An 11,875-nucleotide genomic window follows, 5' to 3' on the forward strand; every position below is an offset into this window, starting at 1 on the left:
TTGGGCTCGAGAGACGCGTAAAATTGAACTCGAAACGAACGTGTAACCTCACCAATGGACTCCTTCCAGAGCAATCCATTGGTGGGGTCACACGTTCGGTTCGAGTCCTATTTAGCGACTCTGGAGCTCAAAACGCGTCCTGGGATTTCGACCGCCTCCACCGGTCTGGCCGGGTCTGGCCCACTGTGCGGCGCGCCGCCGCCCCACGGCGAGCGACTCCGGGACTCCGTCTAGACCGTCTGGACGCTCGCGCCGCTCGCGGCGCCTGGCCGCTCGGCCGCTAATTATTCCCTTATCTCGTCATCTCGGCCGTCCCGGCCCGGCAAGCCCCAATCACCTGCGTATATCTGCGGCCGCTAAGCAGGCGCCTCCAGCGCTGCCAACCCCGCGGACGTAATAAAAGAAAAAAAGAGGGATGGCTCCGCTGCGAAGGGCCGGGGCGGCCCGGGCGGCAAGGGTGGCGGCCCTGGACAGCGCCAGGCGCACGCAGCAAAAATTACTGGCGCATATCTTAATGAATCACCGAAGGAGGGGTGGGGGGCTGCGTCCTGGAGGACGTCTTCCGCGTCCCGTCCGAGGCGCGCCGGCCGGCAAAAAGGGATTCGGTGGCCGTTTTGCTGGGCGTGGGCCTAGAGTCGCTTGCCAACTTTGGAAAAACTAAGCGCGAGGAGTCGTCGGCATGCCTCTGCAGAGGCCGGGAAGTGTGCATTCATTGTGCCACTCGACGTGAGGATGGACGTGGTGGCCGTAATGAGCTACACCATGTCGACCCTAGGCGCCCCGCCCCGCCCGCCCCGCCCCGCCCCGCCCCGCCCCGCCCCGCCCCGGCCCGGACAAAGCCGGACTGCAAGCACTCGGCGCACCCCTCGGAAACTTTCCCTGCAGCCCTTTGTTTGCAAATCATAACGCTCTTCCGCTCAAGCATTCCGCCCTTTTCCTTTTATCGCGCGTGCGCTATTTCTTTTCCCTTTTTTGTGTTTTTCTTTATTTTCGTTGTTTTTCCTCCCACGGCCGTTGCGCGAGTCTCTATCACCGCCATTAACTAATTAGCGGTCCGAGCGGCCGCGACGCGCGACGGCCGAACGGCACACTGAGAGTCGTTTTCGCCGCTCTGTCTCTCTCGCACCTCCACGGGGCCCCCATGCGTGCGAGAGAGACAGAGCGGCGAAAACGGCTCTCGGAATCGGCCTACAGGGAAAACGAAAGCAAAAGCCTTGCCAACTGTCGATGCTTTCTCTCTTTCGGCCGTCGGACGGCGGTCTCGTCTCGCAGCCACACACCTACACTAACACTCTCTCGCTCACACACACACACACACACGCACACACGCGCGCGCGCTGACCCGGCGCACCGACGCCGCCAGGCAGTAAAAGAGGGCGTGGCCGCACAGACGGTGGGCCCCACGACGCCCCGCGAGGGGCTCCTGGACGCCGCTGGGGGCGACTCGCACGAGTGGCACGGCACGCTGAGGTCGTCATCGGGGAGCTGCGGAGGGCCCCGGCCCTGGGCCCCGGGGGGCGCACACCGCCGCGAGCCGGCCTGGATCGGGGCGCCCCGCGCGGCCAACGGCGGCAAGTGGCCGCTCACACACACACACACACACACACCTCTACACATACACCTTAACGAGTGGGATTATGGGGGCACGGTATTGCGCGCGCTGCCGGCGGCTTCAACTTTGCCCGGTGCTGCTGAGTCCGAGGGCCAGGCTGGGCCCGGCGTGGCTGAGCCTGGCCTGGCAGGGTTTGTCCAATTACAAGCCGCCAACAACTCCCCAACAATCACACATGATCGCGGAGCCGCCGAGGCCGGTTATGTTCCGGGCTGCGCGAGTGCGCCGTGCAGTTAATTTGGGTCAGGAACTCGCGGCCGCGGCTGCGCAGGCGTGGAAGACGGACGGGCACACTGACAGGCAAACCTGACTGACTCACAGACAGGTGGGCTGCCAGGACGCAGCGACTGGCGGTCACTGAACTGACTGCCTAAGAGACAACTCACTGGCAAACTGATTGACTGACTGGCTGACTGAGCCACCAACCGACTTACTGGACGCAGACACACAGACAGACAGACAGACAGACAGACAGACAGACAGACAGACAGACAGACAGACAGACAGACAGACAGACGGACAGACGGACAGACAGACAGACAGACAGACAGACAGACAGACAGACAGACAGACAGACAGACAGACAGACAGACAGACACACAGACAGACACACAGACACACACACACACACAGACGCACTAACAAACGGGGTGCTCTTCCGCGGCCCTCTGCCTGGCAGCCTGGCGGCCTCGCACCTTTGGGTCCGAATGGTGGCGGCACAACAACGGTCCGGTCCACTGGTTGATGAGGGGCGATGCTGGCTGGCCTGGCTGGCCCGGCCGTGCCTCACCTGCATACCGGGCGAGCGCCCCTCGCTCCCCTGCAGACCGCGGCCACCGCGGCCGCCGCAACGAATGGGGCGTCTTCTTGCGGTGGCGGTGGCCGGGGTGGAGGGTGGGGCAGGCCGGCAGCCTTTCGAGGCATTCCTCACATGAACCCGACGATAAATTCGACGTCGTCGAGGAGCCACTGCTATGCTGTTGGGGTTTGTTCTCAGCCAGACGCCGGCTGCGGCTGCTGCCGTTGTCGTCTCTCTCTCTCTCTCTCTCTCTCTCTCTCTCTCTCTCTCTCTCTCTCTCTCTCTCTCTCTGCTCCTTACGGACTCGCCTATGAGTGCGAGAGAGACAGAGCGCCAAAAGCGCAGTTCGACCAGCGTGCTGCACCGAGGTGGCGCGGGAGGGATGCTGCAAGATCCGGAAGAAACATTTTCAAACATTTGGGGATGGGCTGGGGGTAGTGTGCGTGCCGGCGGTGCCAGGTGTAAGACAAGGGGTGAGTTACTCGACGCCAAGTGCCGCAATTAGCCGTCTGGGGTTCCCCCCCCCTCCCCCTCCCCCATTACGAGAACCGCGGCGAGGCGCGGCGTGTCGCGGCGTCCATCACAATCCAATTACGCGTCCGGCATGATGGCGACAATTCCCTCTTAATTACGGTGCCGTGGCAGGCCGTGGCAGGGAAGGGTGTGGCCGCGCCGACGCCGCCTCGCGCCGCTGTCCGCGAATTACGTAACGCCGTCGTTTTGGTTGGGGAGCTGCAGCCGGGCGGGCCGCCCGGCAGGTAGGCCGTGTGGGAGCACGCCTGCGCGGCGGGCCGGCCCACCATTACCATTACCATTAAGGGCTAGACCACACATGATCGTATGCACGCTGTCTTCCTCGCACTCGAACGGGACGCTCCATGAGTGCGCGGGCGACCAAGCGACGAGAACGACTCTCAGTCTGCAGGCTGGGCAGGCTGGCGGTGGAGCGATGGCCGGGACGTGGCGGCGCGGACGTGGCAACACGGGGCAGGGTTCAATATTGAGTGCGGCGACCGCGCGCCGTCAGGCACCGCCCGGCACCGCCTCCACGCCGGAGATCTGGAGCGGCGTGAAATGTGCTACGGATGCGAACTGGGTCCAAACAGCCCGCTAGCTCCTCAACGCGATCCTGCCGTGGCGCGCCAGTTCCCCCTGCCTTCGGGGAGTCCCCGGCCAGGGCGGCCAGGCCAGGGCGGCAGCGGCAAAGTAAATCCACGAGGCCGTCCCCGCCACCCCGCCCCGCCGAGGGCAAGCCGAGGGCAAGCCGGGGGCAAGCCGAGGCCCCGAGGCAGCAGATCGAACGAACGGCGCGGAGTGCAGAGCTCATCACTTCCACTAATAATTACGCAAACTGTTGAGCCAGCCGCGGCCGCCGCGGCTGGCTCAGCCCGGCCGGGCTGCAGGCCGCCTCCGAACGCCACTCGCTCCGTCTCCCTCGCACCCGCACGGGCCCGCACGGGCCGCCCCATGGGTGTGAGAGAGACGGAGTCGGGAGTTGGCCCGTTGGTCCGCCCCGCGCCGCCCTCGGCGCCACCTCTGTTGGCGGGGGCCTCGGAGGGCGGAGGACCGCGGTACTTGGCCGTCATGCCGCCACCTGCCCGCCAGAGCGCCTGCTCTTCAAAGACTCGCCTCCCGGCGAATTGTCCCCCTTCCCTTCCGCCGAGGGGAGCCAGAAAAAACAGCGGGCTGCTGGCGTGCATAGTGTAGGGGCCAGTCACTCTGCGAGCGACTCTGGTAATGAGAGCTGGAAACGCCACTTCGTTACCGAGTCCAGCGAGCTGTGTTTGCGGGCTGCGAGCGTCCTTGCCCCCTCCCCCTCCCCTCCGCGTCTCGACGCATGTTGTGTTTATTTACCGCCTCGTCCGAAAGAACTGGGATTTCATATGAAAGTTGCATTATTAATCCACTGGACCGCCACGGCGGCCTCGGCGGGTAGCTGCATGTCCGCAGGGCTGTGCCCGCCGCGCCGGGCCGCTCGCCGTCGAGGTCCACAGAGAATCTGCAGCGCCGGCTCGCCGTGCTTTTCGTTTGTTTTTGTTTTTTTCGCAGTGCGCTGGGCTTTTAGTGAGTCGGTGCGCACACCGCGGCCGGGTGACACCTCCACGGGGATGAAAAATTCATCACCGAATCCCTCACTTACTCAATCCGAATACACTTCATCCCCCATCCCCCCCGCGCCTCGCCCCGCGCCTCACCCCGCGCTTCGCCCCGCGCTCGTCACGGCCGGCCTAGCAAAACGAGTTGAAAATGCGGGGGCCGGCCGACTGCCGAGCGATTCAGAAGATCGGTTTGTCCCTCTGTCTCTCTCGCACCCTTAGGGAGAGCCTCATGAGTGCGACAGAGCGGTGAAACGACTCTCGGCTGGCGTCCACAAACACCCTCATCACACACCTGCAATCAAGCGGCATTGGACGGGCCGTCCTCGGGGAGAGGAAGGGGTAGAGGACGGTGGAGGGGGCGGGGGTCGGCCCGGGTCAGCCCTCCGGGTGGACAGCGCCTCGGGCACCGAGTTGGGCACCACAGCAGGACCTTTCCTCTCTGGAATTAATCAGGCGCGTTCATTATGTGGGAGCACTTTTGTGTGATTTGGAAACGTGTCACTACTTTTTGTTTACTCAACTGATGCATCACTCCCACACACACGCGATGTGAGTTCCGCTTGCGGTGCCTCCTCATATTCTCACCTTCTTCCCTCGCCCCACGGGCCCCACGCGTTCACGCGATGCAAGCAGGGTGAAGCAGGGTGTTTGCTGTGTGTGCTTTTGGCAAGTTTTGATGTAAGCGTTCCCACCTCTGTCATGTTTGCTTGGCGCGCCGGCAGCTCAGCGCCGCGCCGTGCACGGTGGCGCCCCTCCCCCTCCCCTCCTCCCCCCGGCACGCCAACCGCGCCCCTGACTCGCCGCATAAAGCGAGACTTAGGCGCCGGCACGTTCGTCACAGTTCACGCGGATTTTTTTTTTTCGTGTTGAAATGGAAAAATCGAGCGCGCTACGACACTTGAATGCGACCGGTCGAGAGGCCTCTGACACAGGAAAGCCTGGTGGGCCATCCCCGAAAAACAAATGAAGCTGTACAACATCGAAGCAGCGAGCTTGAATTTGTTTTATAATCTTCTGGGAGCATGTTGTTTTTTCCGAAGGGGTTCCTTTAATACGGTTTGAACGTGAATTAAGTTCATGGGGGGCTTAAACCGCTGGAAGCAACACTTCCTTGTGACCTGGATGAGGCGTGAGGTGCGATGAGGACGTAAACGTGAGGCAACGGTTTGCGAGCTCTAAAGCTTGATCAAATTGATGGCGACGAAATTGATGTCATACACACCATTTGGGTTTTATGTTGCAGTTGGTGTGGGCGGAAGAACTCCATGCGTGGCGGCGTGTCACAATGGGCTGACTATACTACTGTACCTCTCCTGCAAAGAAAAGTGACGATGAGGTGTTTATACTACTGTTGCGTCTCCAGGGAAGAAAGGTGACAATATTGTTGCGTCTTCGGGAAGTCGGGTGACTCCAACCAGAGAAGTGCGGCTTTCGGCACGCTGGGGTATCCGCGCCCCGCGTCCCTTGCGACCGCAAGGCCCTCGCTGGCGTCAACGTCAGCGGAATGCTTTAAGTTAACAAGGAAACGCTTTTAGCTGCAATGACTCTAACCACCGCTTGGATAATGAATGAGTTTCCCGCGGAAATCCTCGTCCGGTTTGGCGGGGTGTCGATGTGTGACCAGGTCCCGCGCCCCCAGGGCCTGCGGCGGGGTTGGCCCGGCAGGGACTTCAAAAACAGAGGGGCGCGCTCTCGCCGACGGCCTGTTTACTAGAAACGCGTCTGCCTCTGAGCCTCCAAGAGGGAATATTTAATTTTCGGCCGCAAAATGGCAACTCTTTGCTCTCGCCACACAGTCAGGAAAAGCTCACACACGAACGAGCATTGGTCAGCGGTTTAATCAGCTGGCTACGATGGGGCCCTCTTTGCTGCCTGTACAGTGGTGTGGTTCTACGACGCGCTTGGAATTGTATCGCTGAGCCCTCGAGCCTTGTAAACCGCAAACGGCCTGGCGAGGGCTTGTGGCAAGTGTCTCACCTCGCGCAGTCGCCGCGTGATTCCGTGACTGCAATTTGGAGCTCGTTGGCGGCAAGAGAAAGAAAGCGCCATTGCGCGCCGCGAATCTCGGCTCCGAGGAATAGCAGGGCCCAACCGTGTCCTGCAGGTTCAGGGGGCGTGGCTAGCGCTGCCTGGCTGGGCGCTCCGGAGGAGGAGCCTGAAGGGGGCACGGGTACGCGGGGGCTCGGCGGGGGGCAGCGGCGGGGGCAGGGTGCGCCAGGGGGCGGAGCCAAAGGGCACGCTTGGCCCCCGCGCCGCCCCCGCACCGGACCGCCCCCAGCACGGGGTAACGACGCGCTTCTTTTCCGGTTCCGGTGCTCCGCCTTGTAAAATCATTAGCGATTCCGGTTCCGGTTCCCCATTCACCGCGTCGCGGGGCCTGGAGGTCAAGGTCCGCGTAGTACTTGGGGCCTCGAGGGTCGACGACCGGCCGGTGTCAGGTGGTAAGTAGGGGTGGTGGTGGGGGGGAGGGGAGGTTTCGTGCAAGGGCCCAGGATCGCTTTGCAACTTTTCTTTCTGGTTTATTTCATCTTAAGCAGAATAATTAATTGGTAAGTATGCAGATGTGCCGACCTACTATCTCACGCCGTCCTTCCTTCCCTTTCAGTGACTGCTTCGCGACGGTGTCATGGACAACGCCTTGTCACATGTCGCGTGAATTAACTGACAACCGACGGCAGGATGGGGGAAAGGGGGCAGTGGGGTCGTATGTGGACGAAGTGTCAAGTGGTGTGGGGCCGCGTGAGTATAATGCCAGCATGATCCCTTTCTCTGATTGCATCGAACACTGGCATAGTGGATAGACGTTTCTGTTACCACCCCCTTTCTTGCAGAAAATAGACGCTTGCCTGACATCCTTCCTACGGCCGCGTTTGCCTGGAGTTTGCGGGTAAAAAAAGATCGAACAAACAAAGCAAACCGTTAATCGAGGTTTGCTCTGTTTGTTCGGCTGGCATTTTGTTAAATTTGGCAAGTATCTGATCGGTACCATCATCAAAGGGCAGTTTGTTCCCCTTTCCCACAGTTGAGGAGTCAAGTAACAAAATATTGGAGGGCGGCTTCTCTGACACCCCCTTTCATTCATATTTTGTTTAGAATTGTACAACGCCAAATTAAACTTTATGCTTGAATCTACATCTAAATGCCTGAGTTGTGTGTGTTGCGATTCATCGCAGCGAGCGGTGCCGTGTCGCCCTCTAGCGGTGGCTTCCTGCAGCTCTCTGCGCGGGGTATAGCCGGCATGCGCTGAGCTCCCTATCGCAGAGGAGTAACAGGTCTTTCGTGCTGGAAGAAAATTTGCGTAAATATCTGAGTATGGACGGAAATTTATTTCGATTTTGTTCTTGAACCAGAGTACAGATAATACAGACTGCCTATCAAAACCTAGCAAAAAGCAGAATGCTTACGTCACTGTTTCAATGAAAATAAACGTGTCATGTTTGCGATAATAATGCGATAATAATTGCGATAATAATTCCCTTGTTTCGGTTGTTTGGCTGAAAAAATATTGCGATTGTTTGCAATTTCCTCGGTGGGCCGCTCACCCCCACACGCGCACGTTGTTGTCCCAGGACGCGCTGCACAGCGCCATGCCGTTCTGGGACATGCTGATGGACGTGATGCGGTTCTCGTGGCCGGTCAGTTGCCCTGCGCGCCAACGGAAAGGGTTTTGGTTAAGTCTGTTGCTGATGTGCTCCTGACTGTGATGGCCTTTGTATTCTGCTAAGAGCTTCTCTACAATAAATTACGATAACAGTTTGAGGTGGCCGCACAGCTGCAGAGGATGCTCACCGTTGTGCTGCACCTTGAGGGTGTCCCAGATGTGGACGCTGTTGTCGTCGGAGCCGCACATGATGAACCTCCCCGAGCTGGACAGCGCGCACGACGTGAAGCCCGAGTTGCCGTTGGGCGGCGCGTACTGCGCCACCTGCTGGTCGGAGCGCAGGTCGTAGAGCCGGGCGGTCTTGTCCTCGGAGCCCGTCCCGAACGCCTGGCCGCTCGGGTGAAACTAGAAGACGAACCGCCGGGGAATCAGGTTGTGGGTTCAAAGACCGACCCAAGTTTGGTTTTCGTGTCACTGCGCCTACTCACACACACGCAGTTCACATCAGCCGTGTGGCCGAAGAAGACCTGCTTGCAGTCCTTGCTGCGCGTGTCCCACAGTTTGCAGCTCTGGTCCACGCTCCCCGTCACGTACGTGTTGCTGTCCGGTGCCAGTGACATGGACACCACGTCGCCGTTGTGGCCCTCGAAGTCCATGATCTTGGCGTTCTTCTCCAAGTCCCAGTGGGTGCTGCGGGCATTCGTCCATGTCACTTACCTGCAACGCAGTGACGTGAAAATCACGGCTCTCGCGAAGCGGCTTGCTCACATTTTCATGTCACCGGAGCCCGTGATGAGGTGGTTGTCGTCAACGAAGCGGCAGGAAGACAGGAAGCCCTCGTACCCCATGAGCTCGCGGGTGATCTTGGCGGCGCCGGTGGCGTCCCTGTTGTTGACGTCGTACACGGTGCACATGTTGTCCATGCCTCCACAAGCTGCAAAGGCATAGGCACCGTTACAGCGACAGAAAGGTTAGGTTAGAACATGGCGTCTGTCAGGGTGCTCATCTGACCGACAAAGTTCCCCGACGGCGAGAAGGCGACGGACATGACCCAGGAGGAGCGCAGCGGGATGACCTGGATCTTGTTGCCCGTCCACGTGTCCCAGATTATGAGTTTGCCGTCCAGCGACCCCGAGACCGCGTGCCTGCCACAAATCAGCAACGGTATTAACGACAGGCATTCAGCAACTGAACTCTCTAGTCCACAAGTTGTGACAGCGATTCTAATCGTAAAAACTAATCGCAGGAGTTAACACAGGTACCTGCAGAGGAAAGGTTGCTGAAGGAATTCTTCCTAAATTTGCAAAGTTTTCACGTTAATTCATGAAGATTCCTCATAAACATTCACGAAGATTCTCCTTAAATTTACAAAGGAACCTTTGGGAAAAGAAATCCTAGGAGAACCTTTGTAAACTTGCTATTTTTTCTCACAGTGTTCCAGTGTACCTGTTGTCGCCGCTGTAGTGCACCGAGTTGACCTTGTTGATGTGGCCCTTGAGGTTCTTCCGGGTGATCATGCGCACCTTGGGGGCGTCCGCCACGGAGGCGCACGCGTCCGCGAAGGTCGTGTCGGCCACCTTCTTCTGCTCGTCCTGCAAGCGCGATTAGCTTATTATTTGTACTACGCTGGATGATGTGGGTCATGCCGTGCACGGCGTGGCGACAGGGGAGGGGGCGGGCCTGACGGGGGCCTCGGCCACCTCAGGGGCTTCCCTTGACGGCAGTTGCGGGGCGTCGCCAGGCCGGCAGTGCCTGTGGCAGTGCCCCCGCCCGTCCGGCCGGGCCCCGTCCCCGCAACCCCAACAGGTAGGCCGGATCAGGATAGGCAGCGCCTGCAGGGCCTGCTCGGCCTGCTCGGCGGAAGGCGCCCAGCAAAAGGGAGTCATCGAGTAAAATGCGGGGATTTGACCCTTTCGCCGAGGCTAGTCGAGCGGTCAGGAAAGGAAACGAACAAGGAAACGCATTACGTCTCCCTTCCTATAGACTATACAAAAATACAGTTTTCTCACAACGCCCAGACCGACGACAGTTGCGACACGAAACAGTGATCCGTTTTGAATTCATGCGGGCGTATCCTGAAGAGAGCTCAGCTAGAACTTACAGTGTCGTAGTCCATTGTTGATACATAAGATGCATAAGTGACATACGTCACCAATTGCTACCCAGTAAATATCTGTGGTCTGCCTTTTCTACGTTTTCTTGTTGAACCGGAACAAATGCAAGCTCAAATCAGCTCTTTTCTATTTTTCCTGTTTCTGCAGATTAGGCGTTTCTTACCTTGATCTTGTTCATGAGGTCCTCGAGCTCCTTGCGGAGCTTGGCCGTCTCGGGGTCGTCCTTGGGCGGCATGACGGCGCTTCACGTGTGGGCAGTCTCGACGAAACCAGGACCTAGACCATCAGCTGCCGGACGGGGGCCGCTGCGTGTCCACCGGGCGGGGTCTCCACTGACTGTGTTAGGTGTCGCCCCAAGGGCTGTGCGCCGTGCCATGGCCTACCCTCTCCCTTCAGGCTTCGGGCCACCTAGTCCTCGGCTTGTCCGCTTGCTCGTCCCACACCCCGTCCCGGGCCGGGCCGGGCCGAGCCGAGCCTGGCCTCCGCCTTCGGTGCGCTTGTTCAACACGACAAGCGGATAATTTGTACACCAGTCGGTCCAATGCGCCAGCGCCTCGAAAGACCGAGATACCAACCAGCGGTCGGCCAAAATGCAGGGAACTATTGGCAGCCCAAGGCAATGGCGAAACCACGAGAAGGACTTGTCGGATACGTCCGTCTCTCCTCGTGGGGGAACGCCCGGGATGCTTCGCAGTTCAGCTTCTGTCGGGAGTCTATATCGTTTTGACTTTTGGCGGGCTGAATCGGGGTGTCTATCAGTTGACCTACCCAAAAGTTGACCTACCCATATTTATATTGATAAAAATATAATATAAATATAATATAAATATATAATATAAATATCTTCAGAAACTCTGTTTTAGTTGACCTACCCAAAAGTTGACCTACCCATATTTATATTGATAAAAATATAATATAAATATTGGCTTGAAAAATCTTTAGAAACACTGCTGTAGTTGACCTACCTAAAAGTTGACCTACCCATATTTATATTATATTTTTATTGATATTTTTATTGGTTCCCAAAATATACTCGCATCCGTCCCATTTCAGTTGACCTACTCAAAAGTTGACCTACCCAATATAAATATTGAATAAAAATATTGTATAAAAATATTGAATAAAAATATTGGAGGTCCTGTGGCAGCCAGCCTCCGGCCCGGAGGCAGATGGTGAATCTCAGGTGGGAAGGCCCACCCAGATGGCAACGCCCCCGCCGCGGCCCGGCGCACTGAGCGCCTGAGAGGTAGGCCTGCCGCAAGGCCACCAGCGACGAGGACGTGTTCGGCGACCTTCACCCTGGCGCGGCACGGGCGCGATTGCCAGGCGCTCTCAGTGGTGGCCAATATGGCCGCGCTACAGGAAGGGGGGCCGTCGCGGACCTCTGCAGGGACCCACACGGTGACCCACCGCACCACGCCGTGCTCGATGAGCTGGCCAAGGCCGTGTCCCTGGTGAGGAGCCGTCGTGCCTCTGCAGGGCCGCGCCACGCTGCGCGCGCCGCCCGAGGCAGGAGCAGCGAAGGCCGTGGTCTCGTAGAGGCATCGTGGGGACGAGTGGGACGTTGACGTGGACCTCGGGGGCGCTCCCCCAGGTCGGCATGGAGGCCGTGGCCCGAGTGGGACGTCGACGGGGACCCCGAAGGCGCTC

General features: G+C 59.0%; 2 protein-coding genes across 2 annotated transcripts in view; one reads left to right on the forward strand and one right to left on the reverse strand.

The window, feature by feature from the left end:
• LOC117639244 overlaps window positions 1-7,650 on the forward strand; it is a 34,142-nt gene extending 26,492 nt beyond the window's left edge. Inside the window, exons 2-4 of the mRNA XM_034374733.1 lie at window positions 5,754-5,882; window positions 7,116-7,249; window positions 7,342-7,650. Of these exons, the coding sequence (XP_034230624.1) occupies window positions 5,776-5,882; window positions 7,116-7,249; window positions 7,342-7,433 (333 nt within the window). The 5' untranslated portion in view covers window positions 5,754-5,775 and the 3' untranslated portion in view covers window positions 7,434-7,650. The remainder of the gene's footprint in view (window positions 1-5,753; window positions 5,883-7,115; window positions 7,250-7,341) is intronic.
• A 163-nt stretch (window positions 7,651-7,813) lies between these two features.
• LOC117639237 (guanine nucleotide-binding protein subunit beta-2) lies at window positions 7,814-10,681 on the reverse strand. The gene is made up of 7 exons (XM_034374721.1): window positions 10,389-10,681; window positions 9,558-9,703; window positions 9,123-9,256; window positions 8,880-9,045; window positions 8,600-8,801; window positions 8,300-8,516; window positions 7,814-8,155 (listed from the first exon to the last, which is right to left on the reverse strand). The coding sequence occupies exons 1-7, from the start codon at window positions 10,458-10,460 to the stop codon at window positions 8,049-8,051; spliced, it is 1,044 nt and encodes a 347-aa protein (XP_034230612.1). The 5' UTR covers window positions 10,461-10,681; the 3' UTR covers window positions 7,814-8,048.
• Between the last annotated feature and the right edge of the window lie 1,194 nt (window positions 10,682-11,875).

This window comes from Thrips palmi, unplaced genomic scaffold, assembly GCF_012932325.1.
Source record: "Thrips palmi isolate BJ-2018 unplaced genomic scaffold, TpBJ-2018v1 HiC_scaffold_1, whole genome shotgun sequence".
In the NCBI taxonomy this organism is placed as follows: domain Eukaryota; kingdom Metazoa; phylum Arthropoda; class Insecta; order Thysanoptera; family Thripidae; genus Thrips; species Thrips palmi.

Bases quoted from the DNA above. Each gene is read 5' to 3' on its own strand.
- LOC117639237 (XM_034374721.1), bottom strand. From the start codon at position 10,460: ATGCCGCCCAAGGACGACCCCGAGACGGCCAAGCTCCGCAAGGAGCTC. The intron at 9,704-10,388 runs GTAAGAAACGCC...TCGCGCTTGCAG, and splicing joins ACCTCATGAACAAGATCAAG to GACGAGCAGAAGAAGGTGGC. The intron at 8,156-8,299 runs GTGAGCATCCTC...GTTGGCGCGCAG, and splicing joins CCTCAAGGTGCAGCACAACG to GGCAACTGACCGGCCACGAG.